At 41.7% G+C, this 22,930-nt stretch overlaps 2 protein-coding genes across 6 annotated transcripts in view; both read right to left on the bottom strand.

Moving 5' to 3' along the window:
- Positions 1 to 16,111, bottom strand: part of anks1b (ankyrin repeat and sterile alpha motif domain containing 1B) — a 267,248-nt gene extending 251,137 nt beyond the window's left edge. The window contains exon 1 of one of the 3 annotated variants that reach the window (XM_085252154.1): positions 15,476 to 16,111. In XM_085252154.1, coding sequence (XP_085108280.1) covers positions 15,476 to 15,606 — 131 coding nt within the window. In that variant the 5' untranslated portion in view covers positions 15,607 to 16,111. The remainder of the gene's footprint in view (positions 1 to 15,475) is intronic. The other 2 variants (XM_085252151.1, XM_085252152.1) reach the window with 2 other exon arrangements.
- Positions 16,112 to 21,038: 4,927 nt separating this feature from the next.
- The window catches only part of bltp3b (bridge-like lipid transfer protein family member 3B), a 35,794-nt gene continuing 33,902 nt past the window's right edge, over positions 21,039 to 22,930 (bottom strand). For all 3 annotated transcript variants that reach the window (XM_085251180.1, XM_085251181.1, XM_085251182.1), the window contains one exon: positions 21,039 to 22,696. In XM_085251180.1, coding sequence (XP_085107306.1) covers positions 22,568 to 22,696 — 129 coding nt within the window. In that variant the 3' untranslated portion in view covers positions 21,039 to 22,567. The remainder of the gene's footprint in view (positions 22,697 to 22,930) is intronic.

Here is a 22,930-nt window from a genome sequence, read left to right as displayed (position 1 = left end):
AACTTTTTGAATTTGCTGGTCAACTTCTTCAATAAACTTTTAAAAACTTTGAAAGTCCAGTCACCTCTTATGGATGGAAGTAAAACTACGTTACAGAACTAAGTTATTATCTTATATCATCCAGGCTTGACCCTGGGGTGGGTGACACCTACATGCTCTTTGTTTTGAGACTGTAGAGTGGTTACTGCTGATGTTGTAATTAGATTTTGCACATATATCTCTAGTCTCCAGAAGATGACTGATTTGGTAGCATGTGAAGGGTCTCCTTGTTACCCAAAAAGTGATAAAAGCTTAAAAGCTTTTCCTTTACCAATTGGAGGGGGGGGGGGGGAGTAAGAGCTCTATTCTTCATGCAGAGGGTGAAGAATAGAGCACGACCAGTTTATTGGTGGATTAATCAGCAAGCCGATATTATCTGCCTGTATTAGATATTTGCCAATCTATTGGTATCAGCATTTACAGAGATAGAGAGACACCCTTCAACCATGTTATGCGTGTTGATGTTGCATAGCTTGTGCCCACCAGAGGGCACTCTGCAACCTTAGCTCTGGAGCTCTGGAGCATCACAAACATTAACTAGCCAAGCAGAGTCGGATTGAGTATAAACAAGTACAAAAATATACCTTTAACTAACAAACGTCAGGGAAATTGGTATTAGGTTTAGGTTTTTGTTTCGTAGTTTGTGCTGCGTTTTGCTCTGTATGAGCTGATTGGAGAAGTAATTGGCTACATAAGCTACACCTGGACCCAGTTACCTTGGTTTTAAAAGCGCCCTCCTTTCTACTTTCTACCTCCCTTTTGCTCACTGCCCTGATTTGAATACCAGCTTCCTTAATTAGATCAACTTAGCTACAGCGTGTGTTTTTGAGTTGTTTTGCTTTCTACAGGCCACACACCCATGCATGCCTTACACTGCTGACTTACTGACAAATATTTCTCTTTAATTATGCTACATAAAATAATTTATCCATTACTTGCAACTACCTCATCCACTCTCCCTCTTTTGTTGCAGCTTATGAGCTGGGTTATGACATTGCGTCTGACAGAAAAATATAATATAAATCAGCCAATATTTCAGAATATCAGATTTTTAATTAAATTCATTTTATTTACATAAAGGAGCTGCATAATGCAAAGTAAAGACCCTACAATAATTCTGAGAAACCATCCAAACTGACCCCCCTAGCAAGCACTTGGAGAGAGCGGTAAGGAAAAACTCCCTTCTCACAGGAAGAACCCGACGGCAGAACCAGGCTTAGGGTGTGGCAGCTGTCTGTTGTGACCGGTTAGGGTGAGGGGAGGAAGATCGGATGAAAAACGCATTGTGGAAGGGAGCCAGAGATTAATGATAACTAATAACTGAACATTTTTAAATAAGCAAACATCAACATGGTCTTAAAATATCATTTGGGGTCATGCATTTCACTGACAGCTAGTTTGCGCAAATTACCAAGAATTTGCATTGCGCTGTATATCATTTCTTGCATCCACTCAGGGTCTTTATGGTTACAATGCAAGGCACACCCTATCATTCTTCACTTCTATTTCAAGTGTGAAAGCAGCAAAGGCACCAACAGTGTACTAAAATAACCCTCTGACACAAAAAAATTAATACATTTAACTAGGTAAAGCTCCATTATTCTGCCTGTCTAAAGTTTAACTATTAATAAACCACATCTGATTACAGGTTCTATATTATCACAACTACAACATATGAAAGACTATTGTACACAAGGACACCCGAGTCGCTTCTGGCCCACAAAATCCAACGTGTGTGTCGGTTATGTGTGGGTGGATATGGAAAGTATACAAGTGCCTGAATACATTATATCTGTATGTACAATGATGATGCATCTACCAGCCAGTAGCACATCACACACTGAGTGTGTGTTCCTATGTGACACAGAGACCATGAGAGAAAAAGACAATAAAAAGGCAACTGTTGGCATCCTTCTGGGAAATGTGTGTATCCCATGGGAGGCTATCAGCTCAAGGTAGTTCACTTCCTGGTTGCATTCCCTCACAGTTAGCACCAAGGAGAGGAAGATGAGTGGGGAAGCAATTACACACCATCACAGCCAAGATAGGTATTTCTGACACACACACACACACGTGCGCGAACCGTAAACTCATCACACATACAGGTAAAGGCCAGTGTTATCCACACATATGGTGACAAATTACATAAGACACCTGTGAGAAGCAATATGCCAGGAGAGCACACAATCTGAATTCATATTTAATATTCATACGGGGTCTTTTTGTGACAGGCTGGGGAGGTGTTCAGTCACACACTAATCTGAAGTGATTAGCTGTGGGTACGTGTGTGTGCGGGGGTGAGAAAGAAACCGAGGGAGAGCAGCATAATTGGGAAAACTCCATATTTGCATAGACTGGAGATGAAAGAGTTTCTGGAGTTTTTTCATCAATAAACGTGCTAAAGAGCGGTGCAATATGCTTGAAATCACACTCTGCTGCTCGCCTTCTCCGTGTCATTTCATATGTATTTTTCACATGTGCGCTTAGTGCATGTGTGTGCACACAGATAATGTGTACATTAGTGGTGAACATTCATGTTTCTTTAATGTCTATTCTTATTTATACTGCAGTTGAGACACGGTATCGATCTGCACCAGTTCTGAGGGATATATAGGATTATAAAACAAAAATCTAGACACATTACTAAATACATTTAAATGTAAATACTACATTTTTCATTTTGTACACAAACACACACAGCATATGGTACTGAAAAAACAAAACAAAAGTATCTGTTGAGTATACTACAATAGCAGAAGTCCTTCCCCAAACTGTGGTGTTAAATTAGGAAGTGCAATACTAGGCTAAGACACAAAATGAAGAAGAGTTAGTTTTACAACTTCAGGTCTGTAAAGAATATTGTAATTCTAAAAACTAAAAAAAATAAAAAATAAAAATAATTGTGCGACGACATTTGAACCAAAGCTTCAAACAGCCTCATTCTGTGTTGTTATCTAACCACATGTAAATCTGGCTCTCAAGCAAAGCTGGTGCCTAGTTTACCTAATTTTCACAGTTGCAATGAAAATGCCAACTGGAATGTGTAAAGAGGTTTTCAGTTCCTGAGTGCTACTGTCAAAGGTCTAAAGTTTGCAGGTCTATTTGGACAGGAGGAGACAGGAGACATATACAGTAAGTACAGCAGGCCAAAAATACCTAAAAGCAGCACTGCCAATTTTAATGGATGTTTACAAAAGAACTGAGGATTTACTTCCAGAGCAGTGGTTTCGATCATATGTCTCACTGTCTGACGCCTAGTTTGAAAAAACTAAATGTTCACGCTTTTAACACCAAAAGCACCAAAGATACTGAATATATGCACAAACATTTAATTTAAAAGCTCCATTAAAAAAAATCTATGTCCAAAGTAGTTCAAACCAACAAGACACACGCTTACATGCATAATTTCCCTGCAGTGCCCTCCAGCGTAGCCCTTGCCCTAACCACATAACAACATTAGCATTTCTAGCCCTCTTCTCTCCACATCTTATCTACTTCAAAAGCAGCGCTTCATTAAATACTGCCATCTATCAGAGAGCGGGGAGCCGAGTGGAATGCGTGTGTCTCCACAACACATGCAGTGTTATGTGGGGTCACGCACACTTGTAGATTAGTGTGACAGCCTGGACGTCACACCTCTCCCCCCACTCGCCTCTCCTCTGGCTGCTGCCTGTGTGTCTTCTTCACTCAGTATCACCGCGTTTTGCCCTTCAAGACGAGACTCAACATGACCAGAGGGGCAAGTGTGCAAAATCTACTTATGTAAAGGGGAAGTCGTGAAACAATTAAATTAACTCCTGGTAATGGATTTAGCATGCGTTACATTTTTTTCATGACATATTTTTATAGAAAGTTTACTTGAACAAATAACTAATCTTCCAGCTGGCGGTGGTTAGCAGTGTCGCTTCCCAGAAAAAAGGTCCTGGGTTCGAATCCGCTGGCCGAGCCTTTCTGTGTGGCGTTTGCATATTCTCTCTGTGCAAGTGTGGGTTCACTGGCAGTCAAGGGCAGTGAAAGGAAGCATGTTAGGTTAACATTTGAGTCTTAATTGAGAGTAGGCATGAACTGTCAGTCTCTAAGCATTAGCCATGTGATGGGCGAACTGTCAAAAGTGGGCACTGGGATAGGCTCCAGTCGATGGATGAATTTTTCTTTCATCTCAGGCTACATTATGTTTATGTATTTAATATGGAAAGAGCCCAAGTGTCCCAGACTAAATCTAAATCTAGCACATCTTGTTGCCAAATTTGTAATTAATAACTCACCAAATCCCCAAGAGTGTACTCGGGCCCAAAGTTGGCCCGAGTCCCGCTAACCAAAGCTAGATCTCAGCCAGTATTAGTCCTATCCTGCACAGCCAAACTCAAATCAAATCTGGCAGTGATACTACTGTATATTTGCCATCTACTGCCAAAACACTGCACTATTTTAGGTCCGATTCAGTACTTATCTCTCTGCTGAGGTGAGACAAGGTGAGCCTATCATAGCTTAATTACTGTGCACATAATCTTGATTCGTTTCTGCACAATATTAACTTTATTTATGTCCATTTCACTTTCTGAACTTTTTTGCCATCGTGTAGTTACAAAAATCCAGTGCAGCAAATTGTCATTAGGCCAGTTTGGAATGTGCGTATGAAGCACATTTTTTTCTTTTATATTTCCCCATTTCTCTAATCTAATTTTCATTATGTTGTTACACACTTCACCATCAAATTGGAGTCAGTAAGTGTCAGGATAAGTGCTTAAGTTCAAGTGGGAACAGCTGTAGTCTGAACACATCTTAACAGATCTAAATCAACGGCACACTGCAGTGCTAATTTACTTATTCATAGTGCTGGTGCAAAGCTGCTAATTCTTAATGCTCAATTTTTGTCTCTATTTGCGGTTTAGCATGTAGCAATCATCATCTGGAGAACACAGCTTTGACACATTTCCCTACACCACTTTATCACCGTTTCACCGGGGACGACACAATGCTACATTTCCTCTTCGAATAGAGGACTCAACCAGGACAACACTAATAAATCCCAGTTTGTACTTGTAGTGGCAGGTGGCGCAGCGGATTCCCCGAATTCCCCATTTGCCACCGTCAACCAACACGATGTTGCACCGACGAATGATGGGTAAAAGATGCTCCTACATACTGATAACAGATGTAGAGCGGCATGAGATGCGAGTCAGAGAAAAAGCGAAAGAGACGTAGAGAGGGGGAGGTGGTTTTTGATAAGATAGGAGAAGGTAGGGAGCAGAGGGAGGAGAAAATGATAAAGGACAACAGTAGGGAGGCTTGATCGTCTGTCTCTGGAGAGGGATAGAGGGAGGAGAGAGATTGTGGAGTGGAGTGAGTGATGGAGAGGAAGCCAGGAAGATATTGACAGAGAATCCAGGGCACCAGATGGAGTGAGCGAGACAAAGGGGAAAAAAGAGCTCGGAGACTGAGACAAAAACCAAAGATTTAGATAGAGAGAAGAACAAAGGCAGACAGAGGCTTAGAGTGCAGCAGAGAAAAATCCAGTGTGTGTCTGTCTGACTTAGTGAATATGGAGGTCTCAGTTTCTTGGCAGAGCGCTGCAGCAGAACTTGGCCCGGACCCTAATGGAGATGTAAGAAGTCTCTGAGTTTGATCTCTCTCTCACACACGCACACACACACACCATCTCAATCAGTCTGGCTCCGGACAACCTCAATGCACTGACACCACAGTTAAACCAAACTTAAGCAAAACTTCACTATATAAGTATAGTGCGTAACACAAACGTAGCAGCTTTTCAAGGTCGTGTGGCAACTGAACTTTTTTCAAAAGTAAATACTGACTAATTAAAGTAATGAATAAATACTATTTGTAGCACATATAAGCTTCATGTGGGAACATGTGGGAAAATAAAATCCCAGTAAAGGTATAAATATCTGATTTGGTTGCCAAAATATCAAGAAACAGTGTTTATTAAAGGGAACCCCCTAATTTATGTTTTTCTCCCACTAGCAAACTATGACATCACTGTTGGATGCAATTACAAGAGCGACCAGAGACCCATTTGACCGCAGCCAGTCTCACCCATTAGTGGTGCTGGGTGTGGTCAGAGGTGAAGCAGGTTGAATCTATGAACCACAAACAGTCTGGTGCTAATTACTCTCTAACCATGTTCATAGCTGCATTCATTTGTTTCTCTTGCTTTGCCACAGTAAAGCGTAACAGTAATTATAGAAATATGAAGGCAAATGTGTGGTTTTCATACATTTTTCCATAATTAAATTCAAAAAATGAATACATTAAAAAATAAATAAAAGTGCTTTCTAAACGCACCACCGGTCATTGCCTCGCGGAGTGATACGTACTGTGCTTCAACATAGTATTACCGTGTTATGTGTGTATAACCTCTTGTATGTATGTATGTATGCATGTAAATCCCTTTAATATTTGATCAGTAGCAGCAATTGCACACATCAAAAATTGTTCTTGGTCTAATTAGCATTCGAAGCAAACATATTCAAACCATAATTTTGACTGGTAAAATTTTTTAATTACAAAAATGTATAATTCAGTTTGCACAAAATTAACAATTCATTTCTAACAGCAAGAAATGCTCCTTTCAGATGTGTTTGTTAGAATGTCAGTTTTTTATTTCAGCAATTAAATTCCTACTCATGCGATCATTCGAGACATCAGCAATTTTTCATCAATAGAAATCTAGATAATAAAATAATAATAATCCTGGCCAGCTAAAATTAAATTATTGACATGTTGCTTAAATTTGAAATCTAATTTCATATGTTTTCAACACAATTACAAATCAACCCAGATTGTTTTTTGTTTATCATCCAGTCACAAGTGCTAATATATTCAGTTTACCATCATATTTAGTCACGTAAGCACAGCTATTGTTTGCAAAAAGACACAAATCCAATATAAAGTCAATAAGATCAACTGTTCTCAATAGCATAACTATATGTTCTAGCTTTATATGGTTATATACAGTGGGGCAAAAAAAGTATTTAGTCAGCCACCGATTGTGCAAGTTCCCCCACTTAAAATGATGACAGAGGTCAGTAATTTGCACCAGAGGTACACTTCAACTGTGAGAGACAGAATGTGAAAAAAAAATCCATGAATTCACATGGTAGGATTTGTAAAGAATTTATTCATAAATCAGGGTGGAAAATAAGTATTTGGTCACCTCAAACAAGGAAAATCTATGGCTCTCACAGACCTGTAACGTCTTCTGTAAGAAGCTTTTCTGTCCCCCACTCGTTACCTGTATGAATGGCACCTGTTTGAACTCATCATCTGTATAAGACACCTGTCCACAGCCTCAAACAGTCAGACTCCAAACTCCGCCATGGCCAAGACCAAAGAGCTTTCGAAGGACACCAGGAAAAGTATTGTAGACCTGCACCAGACTGGGAAGAGTGAATCTACAATAGGCAAGCAGCTTGGTGTGAAAAAATCAACTGTGGGAGCAATCATCAGAAAATGGAAGACATACAAGACCACTGATAATCTCCCTCGATCTGGGGCTCCACGCAAGATCTCATCCCGTGGGGTCAAAATGATCATGAGAACGGTGAGCAAAGATCCCAGAACCACACGGGGGGACCTGGTGAATGACCTGCAGAGAGCTGGGACCAAAGTAACAAAGGTCACCATCAGTAACACACTACAACGGCAGGGAATCAAATCCCGCAGTGCCAGACGTGTTCCGCTGCTGAAGCCAGTGCATGTCCAGGCCCGTCTGAAGTTTGCCAGAGAGCACATGGATGATACAGCAGAGGATTGGGAGAATGTCATGTGGTCAGATGAAACCAAAGTAGAACTTTTTGGTATAAACTCAACTCGTCGTGTTTGGAGGAAGAAGAATACTGAGTTGCATCCCAAGAACACCATACCTACTGTGAAGCATGGGGGTGGAAACATCATGCTATGGGGCTGTTTTTCTGCCAAGGGGACAGGACGACTGATCCGTGTTAAGGACAGAATGAATGGGGCCATGTATCGTGAGATTTTGAGCCAAAACCTCCTTCCATCAGTGAGAACTTTGAAGATGAAACGAGGCTGGGTCTTCCAACATGACAATGATCCAAAACACACCGCCCGGGCAACAAAGGAGTGGCTCCGTAAGAAGCATTTGAAAGTCCTGGAGTGGCCTAGCCAGTCTCCAGACCTCAACCCCATAGAAAATCTGTGGCGGGAGTTGAAAGTCCGTGTTGCTCGGCGACAGCCCCAAAACATCACTGCTCTCGAGAAGATCTGCATGGAGGAATGGGCCAAAATACCAGCTACTGTGTGTGCAAACCTGGTAAAGACCTATAGTAAACGTTTGACCTCTGTTATTGCCAACAAAGGTTATGTTACAAAGTATTGAGTTGTATTTTTGTTATTGACCAAATACTTATTTTCCACCCTAATTTATGAATAAATTCTTTACAAATCCTACCATGTGGATTCATGGATTTTCTCTTCACATTCTGTCTCTCACAGTTGAAGTGTACCTCTGGTGCAAATTACTGACCTCTGTCATCATTTTAGGTGGGGGAACTTGCACAATCGGTGGCTGACTAAATACTTTTTTGCCCCACTGTAACTATTGTGGGATTTAAAATTTTACCCAAATCTTCTAAAATATCTTGCTCATGCAATTCTATAATACCAACTGTGATCATTACAAGAGTATTTCCTTCTTTGTGTTTTCACTGATTCATTGCTTGCTGAGTCTCCAGTTTTCCTGCATTGATGCAGTTTAAAACAAGTGCAGGGTCAGAAAATAACTATGTAAATGAAAGATAATCTTTAACTTTTTTATATTATTGATGCCATCAGCACTATTGCCTCAAAGCAAGAAGGTCTTGGGTTCAAATCCACCAATGATTTCTCTCTGGATATTCCTCCTTCTCTCCACAGTCCAGAGACTTCCAGCAAGCTTTTCAATATATGACCTATGAATAATTTAAAAAACTGAGCAGACCAATCAGCACAAGCACTGCTTAAGCCAAGTTCCATACAGCATCTGGACAAATATATCAATATCATATCTGCAACTGGCAGAGTCCAGCGAGTCTCCTCATTTTATTTTTCTAATTTAGGGGCTTGCCTCTTTAAAAATTCAACTTGTTAAATCATTTTTTTAATTTACCTACAGGTCCCTGAAGACCTGCAGTTGCATGGTCAGTGTTATGTAGAACAAAGCCCTGGTGTTGAGGTCTCCATGACAACACACACATTCATGTGATGGGAGTTTCTCCCGGTGAATATATTGGTAATCGTTGGCCTCACTGTGGCTGGATGAATATTTAGGACATGTTAACCAACTGCTTAAACCATATGCACAACAACTAACGACACACAAATACTCTTAAGTTGTGAGTCTGTATGTTTGTGTGTGTGTGCGCATGTGTGTCTATGTCCTTAAATGACTTGCATTCTCCAGAATTAACCTTTGACCAGTCCATGTCGCCTGCACCACATGCAGCTCATCAATTCCTCCATCAGCTCTCACTCTTACTGCTCTGCGCACACAAACACACACATCTGTGAATGCTAGCAGTGATTATGCAAGGATAATGGTTATGTCACACACTTAAGTCTCACAAAAAGCCACATCCAAGCACAAAGGGGCTGCTATCCACACTTGGGTTTTGGTTGTGTGATTTGCCGTTTCCTGAAACAGAGAGCCGAAGTGCTGCGGCTGTGAAGCAACTTGAGAAAAATAAACAGATTTGTGAGTTTCTTTCTCACTCTTCATCCTCATTGGACAACATGTCATACAGCTACAGACACACACACACACACACACACAGCCCCATGCTGTGTGCTAAAAAGAGTGATCCGCCTAAAAACTCCAACACAAGCACGGGAAAGAATCAGAAAATAAAAGCCAGGGAGACCGCTTGTGAGGATGCCAATTAAAACAGACAGCCCATACAGGAGGAGTGTGTGCATGTGTGCCCTCTGGGAGTCACTTCTCTCCTCTTATGGGGTGTCTGTTTGCTAAGGAGAAGGCAAGTAAACACACCTATCCCCCCACCCCCCTCACAGACACACACACACACACACACACAAGAAGGGCTTTCCCCTAATGTTATTGAGTTAGAGCGAGCGAGAGTGAAGAGGGATCATCCGCCATCTGCCGAATCATGAGTCACTCTCTTTGTGCGTATCAGCTTTCAATCACCATCACCCCATCAGAGTCAATACTCTGTCTCGCATGCATTTATCCTCATTTCTCTTTATGAGGCACCGCACAAAGAAAATGATGTGTACAATAACAGCATGTCATCACAAATTCATCTTCAGTGCTAATATCAGCCCATGTGCAACACTGCTTGAAGTAAAAGTACACATTCTGATACTTTATCCCCTCACAGCAGTATCAGGGACTCACACACTATCATTTTGATTTTTTTTTTTTTTTGTTCATTAAAAAATAAAGACTGTCAACCTGCTTAAATAAAACATTTACAATGCAGCATCTTACTACTTCAAAGAAGACAGTCCAATATAATATAATATAATATAATGAAGCCTTGTTTTTGTATTCAAAAATACTCCAAACGGCTCTTTAATTTATGTTGCTCACCCCCAAAAATCAGCTTTATGGAAAAAGTTGGGGTTTTGCTGTTTAGAAATATTGGCCAAATGTATTTAAACCAGTTATTTTTTGCTTTCTCTTCCTTTTTAAGTTCCAATTTCCTTCGGGGCCAACATTCGGGATCAATAAAGTTTTATTAAATTGAACTGAATAAAAAGGAACTATCCACAAAAAAAGAAGAAGCCACCTTCAGAACTTAGCATTGCCATTATCTAGAGATAGTTCTGCTTTGGGGCATTTGATACGCACAGAAGCTGTTTGTCTACCACTATTGAATAACACGTTAACTACATACGTGGCGTGATCAGATTAGATGCTAATGCTCCAACAGGACAAAAATGCACAGCTTCAGCGAAATATATGAAATGAGGACCAGCGCAAACTCTGACAAGTGAAGCTGGCGTGTCACAAGTCCAACAAAAAAATGCACAATGAGTAAGGTAAAAAAAACACCAAAGAATAGGTTTAAAAGCCAGAAACCAGGACATGGCATTTCATATAAAAAAAGGATATGATAAAAGGTTTTGTCTTCTCTGAACAACTGCCACAAAGAGGAGGCACATTTGTTAAAATTAGACATTGGCCACTCTGAGTCACTGGCTTGGTGTCAGTGCCAGGACTGATTTGATTAAGCAGCTCAGCTTTCAACCAGACATGACCAATCCCCGAGGTCTGTTTTTCATATTCACAAAACTCTGATGTGCCACTAATACAGGCTCTCTGTAAATTATGCAACATTATGTAACGTAAATATTACAAGGACGTGCAGCTGTAAGTGTTTCGGGGATGGTTTTTATTATTTATTGTTCCCTCCCAGCACAGACAAACCAGCCACCGTGTACAGTACGGGTCATCTAGATGAGAATGTGGCCCATTAAAGAGTGATGAGATCATCCACTATTGATTTTCCACCGTGCACGTGTGTTCATGTGGAGCACTCCACGCCACAAAACTGCAGCAAAGGATCGCCTTCTCTACATCCTCCTCTAGTGTGTTTATACAGTACGTGTGCGCCTAATGTTCGTGTCCCACTTGGCGGTTTAGTGCGATTCTTTCAGAGGAACCTCATGACTTAGGAATGCCGTGAATGGCTCAGAGGCCTTAAGATGGGAAAGTATGCATCGATTTTGGAGATCATTCCCACAACATTAGCCTGCACTCGCTCCTCCGATCACTATGACCTCTCTGTTGACTCATTCACCTGCTAAAGCACAAAAAGCTCTCTATTAGGAGGTGTGTCACACATCTGGTCACACACACATGACTCTAACAAGACTGCCACATCTGTGCGTGTCTGCGTGTTTGTGTGTGTGTAGCCTATGGGAGTTTTCAGGCATCTCCTCAGGGGCCTGTGTCTTGACTGAATAAAAGTCAAGTATGTGTAACAGCAGACATAACTCACTGAAAATGACCTGTAGACATACAGTATTTCCACCCATAATGCATCTGACTGACCTCGACTTCACCCTTCAAATTAATCATGTTTCATTCTAGCTACTGCGCTTTGTTTCTCATGCTGTAATGACCTAAACACTCCACCTCTTACCACCCCCACCCCCTCAGTGGAAAATCTGGCTTTTCACCCTTCGATAAATTAAACTCCCAAACCTAATTCATAAAGTAAACACGATACGGAACAATGTGTACAGTTCTAGGACATCAGAGATGAGATACAGACAGTAACAAACTGGGTGTCGTTGTTTAGTTAAATCCCTTTTATCAACACACATTTTTGTAGACAGGATAAAGAAACGCCATCGTCCAAACTAATGTTAATTTACTTTTAAATATGACAAAACGAAGAATCCATAACACAGCACCATGAACAGGGTTTCGGGCATACGAAGGGAAAGTCCACACAGAAACAGAGTAGCAGAGATGCACTAACCAGAAAGCATGGAAATCAAATCAATCAGTCAATGAAATTCAGTGACGTGTAGTGGCGACAACCAAAATAAATATTAGTAATGTGAATTGGGTATATCCCAAGTTAAACGTCTTAAATTTACCAATGTAAAACATCCCAACTCTCACCTATGGTCACAAGTTCTGGGTAGTGAAAAGCAGGAAAAACTCCTAATTTGGCAAAGCAACTTAAAGCCCAATATCCAGACCTCTTCTGAGAATTCAAGGGGAGTTTTAATTCAACATGATCAATGAGCTTCTTCTGATGGATGGCCGAGCTCAACATTAGGGATAAGGTGAGGAGCTTGGCCATTCGGAAGGAGCTCAGAGTACAGCTGCCGTTCCCCAACATTGAAAGGAGCCAGTTGAGGTAATTCGGGCATCTGACCAGAATGGTGGCAGGTGCCTCACAGGTGAGGTGTTCTGGGCATGTCTCACCTAGAGGAGGCCTTGGAGCAGACCCAGGACACGCTGGTGAGATTATATCTCATGGCTGGTTTAGAAGACTTGGATAAGTGACAGGAGGAGGATGGATGGAGGTTATGTTTAAGTACACTGAGTAATCATTTTGTTGAAGTATCCGATTGGCTATCGAGAATCATGTAATTCTACTGGCATCCATAATGACTACATTTCTGGTATCGCGACATCTCTTTTGCAGATACGATCAGCTGAAACGAGTTTCCTGTGTTGGTTGCTTGGCTCAGCATTAGAGATGAGATGATGAGCGCAGACATCCGCAGGGAGCTCAGAATAGAATCACAGTGAGAGGGTTTGGGCATCTGATCTGGTTGCCTCCCTGATGCCTTCCTTTGGAGATTTTCCTCACCTATCTAGAGAGACACCCTCAGAACTCACTGAAGAGATTATATAATTCATCTAACACTTCATGGGAGCACTTTGGGATCCCCGAGGATGAACTGGAATAGCATGTAGCTACTACAACCAACTTTGCATAAGCAGAAGATAATAAATGTATGGTTGTGTGGATGGATTACTCTAACGAGACAACATCCTCTCCAATTGTGAACGTTCAGTCAGCCGGCTCCTGTCCTCACACACTCGTGTTTCACTTGCCGGCTCTCTACTACAGAAGACTTTTGCCACCAATGAACCAAAAAGAAGAACAAGAGCGAGCAAACAGGTTCACCAACTCCTTCCTCTACCTAAACAAAAAGTCAGTTACTTTATTATCTCAGAGAGGAAATTAGCATCCAAAAACAGAAGAACACAAATACATGGGATCAACTAAATGCAGAACATGACCACAGGTATCATAATGAGGAGTGAAGCAAAAATCTGTCCTGTCTTGATCACAACTTGTTGCAGCCAGCGGGGAGCTTCTCTCTCTTTTTCTATTACATGTATTATTAACACAACAAGGGCTGCAGAAATTATCACCAACTGCACATAACAGACACCATGTGCTGTGATTCCTCTCTGTGCTTTTACACTTGGGCTGAATGTCTCAAAGCACGGCTGTCTCTCCCATTTCTTTGGGTTGTGAAGACACTAATCTTCAGATCTGGCTGTCTTCGAATGTAGCTAACGTCTGACTAATTAAACAGAACTTGAATCACGATGTCTCTATTTGAATAAGGACTCTTTAAGACCCTGACAGAGGTGCTGACACCTGTAGTGGACTGGTTTGTCTTCCCCCTGCAAGCATGCGACCTTATCCCAGTCATGAGACGTTCTGCTCGGGAAGCCTGAGGCTGTACTCTTCCCAAACGCCCCCCTTCTTTGATCTCCTAATCACCTGGCTCAGCCTGGGCCCGAAAAGCGAGCAGGGAGCGGCTGCAGGGGCAGGAGGAGGACAATAATAACCACAGCAGTTGCTCTGGAAGGGAGATTTAAACCTTTTTTTTGGGGGGGGGGGGGGGGGGGGGTCATTTAAAGGTTGTAGTTTCACGCTACAATGTGATCACGCCCCAGCATACCGAAACTAATGAATTTACCTGTTATGCATCATTCAAGGTTACAAGGTGAAATCTGGAGCCTCTGAACACAGTGCCACCTGTTAACCTGACAACAAACAGCATTTCCTGACACCGCTCACGTACCTCTTCGTGTTTGAAGAAGCAGCCAGTTCGAGTGAAATCCACATCCCCTTTTGTTACAGGATCCAGTGTTTGTTTACCATTTGTCTTCTCACAAAGAAGCACATGAATGCTGCAGAGCAGCTTCAAAGCCAACTTGGACGCTGTGCCTGTCAGGCCTTCCCAGCATCATGTAAAAAAATAAAATAAAAGGCCATGGTGCGATATAAATACCACACCGGCATCAGTTTAGCAATAATAATATTTTCCCGGAAATACCTCATAGCTGCACAAAAACATATATAAAACAGACTGAACTGAAAATTACAAACACTTGCATTCTGTCAGTGTGTGGAACTCTCTCGCCCTCTCTAAACACTCGACCCAGTCGTGGGATCAGCAGAGGACAGGAGCTGACTCCCCATTAAACTGTCACATATTGACAAATTCTGCCTGGGATAATAGGGTGCTGTGTCTAGTTATGATTTGGCCTGATGCTCGTTTGTGTGGCTTTAAAAGTGCACTTTGCTTCACATGATGGTCTCTGGACTTTGCATAACATTCCTCTTCCCCTCCTGTGTCAAGCAGGGTTTTGCAACCGAACACGAAGAGCCCCCTAAACACCCCTATTGTCTCCGAGAAGCCGTGTGGTAGTACCGAGCAGCTGACACAGTGTTCAGTGCGGAGGTCTTTTTCTGCAGCTCAGAGGAGGGCTGGCTGACTGGAGCTGCGGTTTCTTGGCTCATTTCTCGTGCACTGACCTGAGATGAAGCTAAAATGTGCCTAATTTTTACAGAGTGGACCCCTCCACCCTGTGGAATCCCCTCCAGCACTCCCCCCTCCGGGGTTCCCCGCCCCTCCGGACATTGTTGCGGTCATGGGAAGCAAATTCAAGCAGGCTGCTTACCTTAGTAGGTTGGGCAGAGGGATGGAGCCGGAGCCTGACCCCAGTATTCCCTTCTTTCCGCTCAACAATTTCTCCACCAAGGCGACATTCCCAGTCCGGGCGGCTTCCAGCAGCTCCTGCTCCTTCCCCATCCCGGACACAAGTTTGCAACGACAAGGAAATAGAAATCCAACAAATCTCCCATATACGCCTCCTTTCCTCCCACCCCCGACACCTTTCTTCACTGTCTGGTGTGGGAAAGCATCAGAAAGGATTCCTATCACTGCATGCTGCTGCTGCTGCTGCTGCACGGTGGAAATAGGTGTTACTGATGCTGCAGATCAGCTCTGGCGCGCACTGCTCTCCTAAGTTCACGGGCATGCACGGGTCCGCTTCACTGCACTTCTCCCCGGTGCAGTGCAATCAGGAGCAGCGGGGAGAACCGAAGCGAATCCCTGAAGTGTGAAGTGAAGAGTAACCAGGGTTTAAAAGAGAGAGGGGGGACAAAAAGGAAAAACAAACTCCTTCTCACTCCCAACTCTCACTCCCCTCCGCTTCTCGTCTCTGACGCTCCTGCCGGTAACAGCCGGGAGGTGAAACTCCATCCGCCGCCACAACAAGCTCTCCTTCCCCCAGCTGCACTCCTCTCCTGCGAACCAAGCGCACTGCCCGGTGCTTTTCTGTGTCGCCTGAACCTCAACGTCAACTCACCTGTCGTCAAACACTGGGCTTCCTTTTCCTGCTTACAAAATAAAACAACTTTTTTTATTCTCATCCTAAATCCTTCTACATCTCACACTTGAGTGGTTTTGGATCCAGATAAAGCTGGAAGCCAGCAAAAAAACTTCTCCAAATCGAGAAGATTAACTGCTGTTATGGGGTACAATAGCTACATTATGGAGACAGAATTTCGGGTTAGGTAGGTTGAATAAATACCGACTTGTTTAGATCTATTTTGAGGCCCGGTAGATACTTTATGACAGTATTTAGGAGAGCAAATTGCTATTTAGCTTTCAATATAAGCAAAGCACAATATGATTATACACCCTAAACAAAGCAGCAGAACTCATTTGGGGCTAATCATTTATACAAATAATCACTATTATTTCTGAGCCATGTTTACTTCTGCTGCACTTATTCCCAAACACATGTACTGCTAAATTAGTACTTTTTTAATGGCCCCCTGGAGTACTGGGTCCCCCTGGGGTAATCGGCTGTTAATTAGAAGCCTTCTTTCAAATCCTTTTTGTTTCTGGTGCTTACTAATAAACACTCTGGAGATAAAATAAGCTAAAATCATTATGCTATTCCTGTACTGAAGAGAATCTAATTAGATTTTGTCCCTTATCACTTATGCGATGCTAAGCCTTTATTTTGAAAGCACTCCTGCTGTGCTTCCTCTGTTACCACGGGTTACCTGACTGACAGACTTACTGTACAGTCTGGGCGTGGATGACGATGCTACAGCACCAACGGGAGGCTATGCCTTTGTTAGGTTCACACTCGCAGCAGCCACCGGCAGTAGCAGCCGCTGCCGCTCTCACACCTCAAACTTATTCTGGCACACTTGCACATGCGCACTCCTCCTCTGTGCGGACAGTGTATTCTCGTCACTGCTGAATAGATTTAGAAGCAGGTGAGCTCCTAAAATATCCCGCAGTCATGCTAGAGCAGAGTTTGTGTGAATGCAGAGGAGGGATTTGTCGTTTTTTTCTCTTATGTTTGCTGATGTGACAGCCTGGGAAACTGAGACTCCCTCCACCCTCTCCACTGCGCCCCCACTCTGCAGGTCGGTGCAAGCTTGGACCTGCTAAATTGGAATTTAGAAGCAAATGTTGCCTTTAAGCACTCCACCTGCAGCTGCAGTTTCCCCCCGAATTTTATAAGCGCTTTTAGGCAATTCAAATGATTAAAGTCTTGAAATTAAAGAATAATTTAAATATGCATTTATTGTTTTCTTCATTAGTCAACCTTGGAGCAAATAAAACTTTACTTTTTCACATCTATGCGACGATGACAGTAAACTACAATTCAGCTTTTATGAGTTTCAGTATATTAGGTAAGAATTTAATATCTAACAACCCCCAAATTATCCAAATGTTTTTGTTTTATTTTTAAATTTTTTAATGACCTGATTATATTTCTCAGAAACATACACCCTCAGCTGCTGCTGAGGCTTCAAAGGCTGTGTGTGCTCGCTCCACGTGTTTCCAGCTGTGGCAGCATTCAGATTAAGGTCCTGCGTGTCACCTGTTGATCTGAAATCAGGTCAGCAATAGCAGATTTCGGCAGCGATGGGGGAAAACAAGCTCTTTGTTCGCACAGACTTATGATATTACTGTCATCCTTGCACCCACATGTTAGTGATTACATGATGCTGCTCAGTGAGAGAGCTGGATCAAGCCTCTGCTTGCACAGGTTACTACTATTATTGATTATACAGTATTTATGTGACATACATATCCCAGTAATGTGTAGGTCTGCAGATGTGAAATAATCATTTAAAAACACATGTCATCATGATCACATGTTGTTTACTTTGTGAACATGTAGAAGCTTAGGCTGGTGGAAATGTATGGTGGCCCTGAGGTGCCAAATGCATACATAAATTGCTTTTTACAAAAAACAAAACAAAAACTCATGAAAATACAGGTGCTACTTCATGAGATATTCTCACTGGTCACTTCATTAGGTACACCTTATTGGATTGGGTCTCTTTTTATCTTTGTAGCTGCCTTAATTGTTTGTGGTACACCCACCCAACAAGTTGCTGGAGACACTCCTCAGAGATTTTGGTCCGTACTAACACAATAGGATCCCATAGTTGATGCAGACTTGTCTGCTGCACATGCATGATGTGAATTTCCAGAGATGCTCTGTTGGACTGAGAGCTGGTGATTGTCAAGGCCATTTGAGCACAGTGAACTCATTGTTATGTTTAAGAAACCAGTTTGAGATGATCTGAGCTTTGTGACATGCATGGTGCCATCCTGTTGGAAGCAGCCTTCAGAAGATGGGTACACTGATCATAAAGAGATACTCAGGTATGTTTTGGTGTTTAAATGATGCACAGTTGGTACTAAGGAGCCCACAGTGTGCTGAGAAAGTATCCCTCACACCATTAAATTACCACCAGTCTGAACCGTTGATTCAAGACACGATGGCAATACTTTAGCTTTCTGATCTTAGAATGTTTTTCAGTCTATTATTGTCTGCTTTTAGCGAGCCTGTATGAAATACAACCTCAGTTTTCTGTAATTAGCTGATGTACCTAAGTGGCCGAAGAGTCTATATTAATCTTGTTCAAAGTAATGAACCTACCAGCAGACTGTCATTTCCTTCCTCATAAGAGGTGCCACTAGTATGACTGAAAACAATAGACTGCGTGGCACAAGCTGAAATTGAAATGCTCCTCTTAAAAAAGACCAAACAAAACCCATTTCTTCTGCAATACTATAATGCTTCTATAATAATTCAGTTTTTTTATTAAACCTGCACACTATCATTGTATAAAATATCACAGGATCGCTCCAACGCTGAACTAAAACCAGAGGATGAAACAGTGAAGAGGCAGCTGCAGCCACACTGGGTGTTGGACACAGATTTTGCACTTCGCACTCAGCCGAGACTCAACCTGATGCCTCTCTCGTTCATCCTATTTCCCACAATCCTGCCGCACATGGAGCTGGCAATCCTTGCACTCTGCTCCACACACACACACACACACGCACGCACGCACGCACGCAGTATATAAGTGAACGTGTAAACTTTGCTTACATAAATGGGTCTGCACTGTGACGTAGCTGTCATCACAGACACATTAAGCTGCAGTATGTAAACAGCAGAGGAGAGCAGAACTTTTCTGTCTCTTAGACACACACACTTGAACACTTAATGTCCTTCTATGACTCACTGCACTTCTCCAGCCATAAAATGTCATGACCATTTATGTTCACAAAGACCAAACGCTCTGCTGCAGCGCTTCAGTGCAGCACGTTTGAGCCGACAAAGTGGCTGCACTCTTATTTAAAGAGCTTCACCCTCCAAGCTTCAATATTTAGCAGTATTTCTTACACACACACACACACACACACACACACACACAAATGAATGAGCAGTTTTAAAAGTGTTCATTAATCTAGCTTTCAAATAGAAGTTTCAAAAGTAAGTTATGTTGCGGTTGTGCTGTCAGAATGAATTTTTATGTGTTTTTAATTTGTTATTTTTCAAAACATGTGTTAGATACGTTTGACACCAGCGTGCCTGTTGTATTCATCCAGCCAAATTTTTTTAGCACCTACATAAATTTACCTCTCAAATCAAGTCACATACATTTTGTTAAAAGCCTTTTCAATTTGTGTGAGAATCAATCAAAAAGGGGCAGTCGTTAACCTAACTTTGACCCTTGAAGGGTCACCGGTGTCTTGGTGATTTTTAGGAGGCCAACAATGCTGCTGTGTAAATTGTAGATGTATGAGCTATACGGCTGTGCTTCAAAAACAACACATTTTCACATACAAAAAAAATGAAATATGTAGTGCTCCTGTATAGGCTGAGATAAAGTGTAGAAATAGCAGAAATCGCTGAAGCACTAAAAGACCAGGAGAAACTGCCCATTTTAGAAAGACAGTTTCTTAGGTTTTCACAGGAAAGCAAAGAAACTATAAAGCTCCAGTATTAAATCAGCCAATGTGGTTTTTCTCTTATTAGCCAACAGTGATTAAAGTCCAGCTTTTAAAGTTTGGTAGTTAAAGAGGGAGCCTCAATAGTCTGAAGCTGAAGACGACAACTATTTGACAAAGGATAAGACAAAGACACGTACATATAAACATCTTTCTGCCCCTGCTGGATTCAAACTATCATACTGTAACAGTGCTAGGTTAATGCAGTGTTAAAGAGTCGGAGTTAACGTTTGGTAAAACTTTGTGCTATGGCGCTCATTTTCTATTTGTTTATTACATAGTTGTCATACAATTATAATGCCCTACTAAGCATAATCATGTTCTATGCACACCCTCTGGGCCATTAACTAAATAGAAACTTCACCATCGAGCCAGAAACAGTCATAGAGACTGAAATTGGAGCTCTTAATGCTTGTAGTTTAGTTGCATAAAAATAGGCTGCGTTTTTTTTTTTTTAAGCGCTATTAAAGGAAATATCTACTCTCACAGTTCCTCCACCTTAAAAGGCCCAGACGGAGCAAAGCATGGTAACATTGTATTCTATGAAGGAAAACTCTTATTTAATGGCCAAATAGAGAAAGCAATTAATATGGGATTGATAGTGAGTTTAATAAAGAATGAATAGGCAACTAATAAGCAATGAGGTAATGGTGAATATGTTGATCTTAATATTTTAGATCAACATATTCACCATTATAAAAACATTTTAAAACATAGCTCAGCGTTTTTGTCTTTTTCCAAAACAAATGCTCACAGACCGAAGAACAACGTCAGTGTGTTTTGTTTGTTCATGGCAGTTTGTGTTTCACATTTTTAAGTAATGAGCTTTAGACGTAGGCACGGGAAGTCTCATAATGAGCCGAGAAAGATGTCTGCAAAGAACTTCACACCCGACACTTAGAAAAAGTGAAACCTTTTCAGTCGGATACCTTTTATTATTGTGAGTATTTCAGCAGCTTTGACAGACAAAAATACAACTTATTATTACGTGTGTATTTTTTCTTTTTTCTTTTTTTAAGATAGTTTTTTTTTGGTGGGAGGGGGAGGAAAAAAAAACTAAGTCTAGGAAAAATGGGCCAAAATAAAGCAGACGTAAAGTAAAACATTCCTCTTTAAGAAGACAGCTCTGTTAAAAATCTAATTTCAAGTCTGAATCGCTCATTCGTGGAGGCAACTAGCTGTGTTTCAGGAAACCAAACAAATCAAAACATTGTTTTAAATTAAAAAGAAAAAAAAACAAACATCCTGAAATGAATAAATGCACCTTCAGACCGATTTAATGTTCCGAATCCACAGACACCAAAAACTATCCTTTTGTGCTGTGCCGAAGCATGTGCTGTTAGAAAAGTCACTCCCCCTAAAGTAGCCGCACAAGCGTGAGGCATGGGCACATGAACAGATAGTCTTTGTGCGTCCACGGAAAATAAAATAAAATAAAATTACATTAGATGGCAGATTAGAAAATTCACATAAAGACACACACACACACACACACACACACACACACACTTAAGTAATCAGGCAGCTTTACGGTGCCCTAATTTTCCTCTTTTCTCAGAGTGGATGTTTATTTCCACTGTCTCTACTCGTCGGCTCAACTTTTCTCTCACAGTTCTGATTGTTGTATTTACATTGCCTCAGTTTTAAAAGTGCAGCACATGTTAAGGAGCTATTTACACATAATTAAAAAAAATAAAATAAATGGGAATGGGTGCAGGCGGGGAGGAACAGACTGGTGTCAAAGCCATGGAAATTCACACTTTACTTGTAAAGAAATGCTTGTTCTGACTGAGACATACACTCATTCAACTGAATCACTGCAAAATCATTCAAAGTTCTGTAGAAAATAGTTATGTGTTCCCATTCTTGCACAATATACACTGTACACGCTGCGAGGACGAGCAGGAACATGATTCGTCGCTCCCCTCTGAATATGAAAGCGCTGGATTACAAATCGAATTTCAGCGCAGTGCAAAGTAAGACATTCCTCTGAAGATACGACATTCAGCGTTTCCCCATGCCTACAGGTCTGAGTGAAGCTCACTGACGAAAAGCTGGGATGCTTTTTTTAATTGAAACTTGAACAACAGAAGCAGGTTTCTGGGAATGGTTTTCTGTAGGCACGACCAAAGTTAGAAATCTCATCCTCTTGCTGTCTCACACAAACACACAAAGGTGCGCATTTTATCCTTCTTAGCGCTGCAAACGTGTGAATTGTCCGCAATTAAAAGTGGAAAACAAAACAGATGACGAGTGTGTAAAAATGCGTTTTCTCAGAGTCGTCAAAGACTCGGGATTGTTTTATTTGTATAAGTCTGAAGTCACGCGGTGGCTCGTGAAAAGGGAGCCCCCATTGTAGTTTAAAAAAAAAAAAATCATGTTCTTTTCCTTCTCATTTTGCGAGACTTGTAGGGTCTTCGAGAGTGGCGGTCTAGCTGGTGCTGACTTTGAGGTTCTTCAGTCGGTGAAGCAGCGAGTCCTTCTCCATCTGAGCCTCAGCCAGCGCCATCTTTGCCCGGGAAAGCTCCACCTTTAAACACTCATTCTCTTCTATCAGCATCTGAAAGAAGAAATAAACAAACATCACAATCTGCCCCACATACAGAATATGGAACATTTCATCCTTCATTGACCGCTGACATTCTCAGCAGTTCAGTTGCTGTTAATCAGCCAGCTCCAACCATTCCAGTCTCAGTTTCCCTACAGGTATGAAGTCATTCAGGTGTCTCATCGGTAGGCTTATTATACCCTCCCAGGGATCGCTGCTTATACGAAAACTTAAGAGAAATACTGC

Source organism: Mchenga conophoros, linkage group LG17, assembly GCF_057382185.1.
Source record: "Mchenga conophoros isolate Kocher_MC1m ecotype Shallow Benthic linkage group LG17, M_conophoros_male_GT1.1, whole genome shotgun sequence".
NCBI lineage: Eukaryota > Metazoa > Chordata > Actinopteri > Cichliformes > Cichlidae > Mchenga > Mchenga conophoros.
The sequence above is the reverse complement of the archived record's forward strand: the minus strand, read 5'-3'. Positions and strand labels throughout refer to the sequence as shown.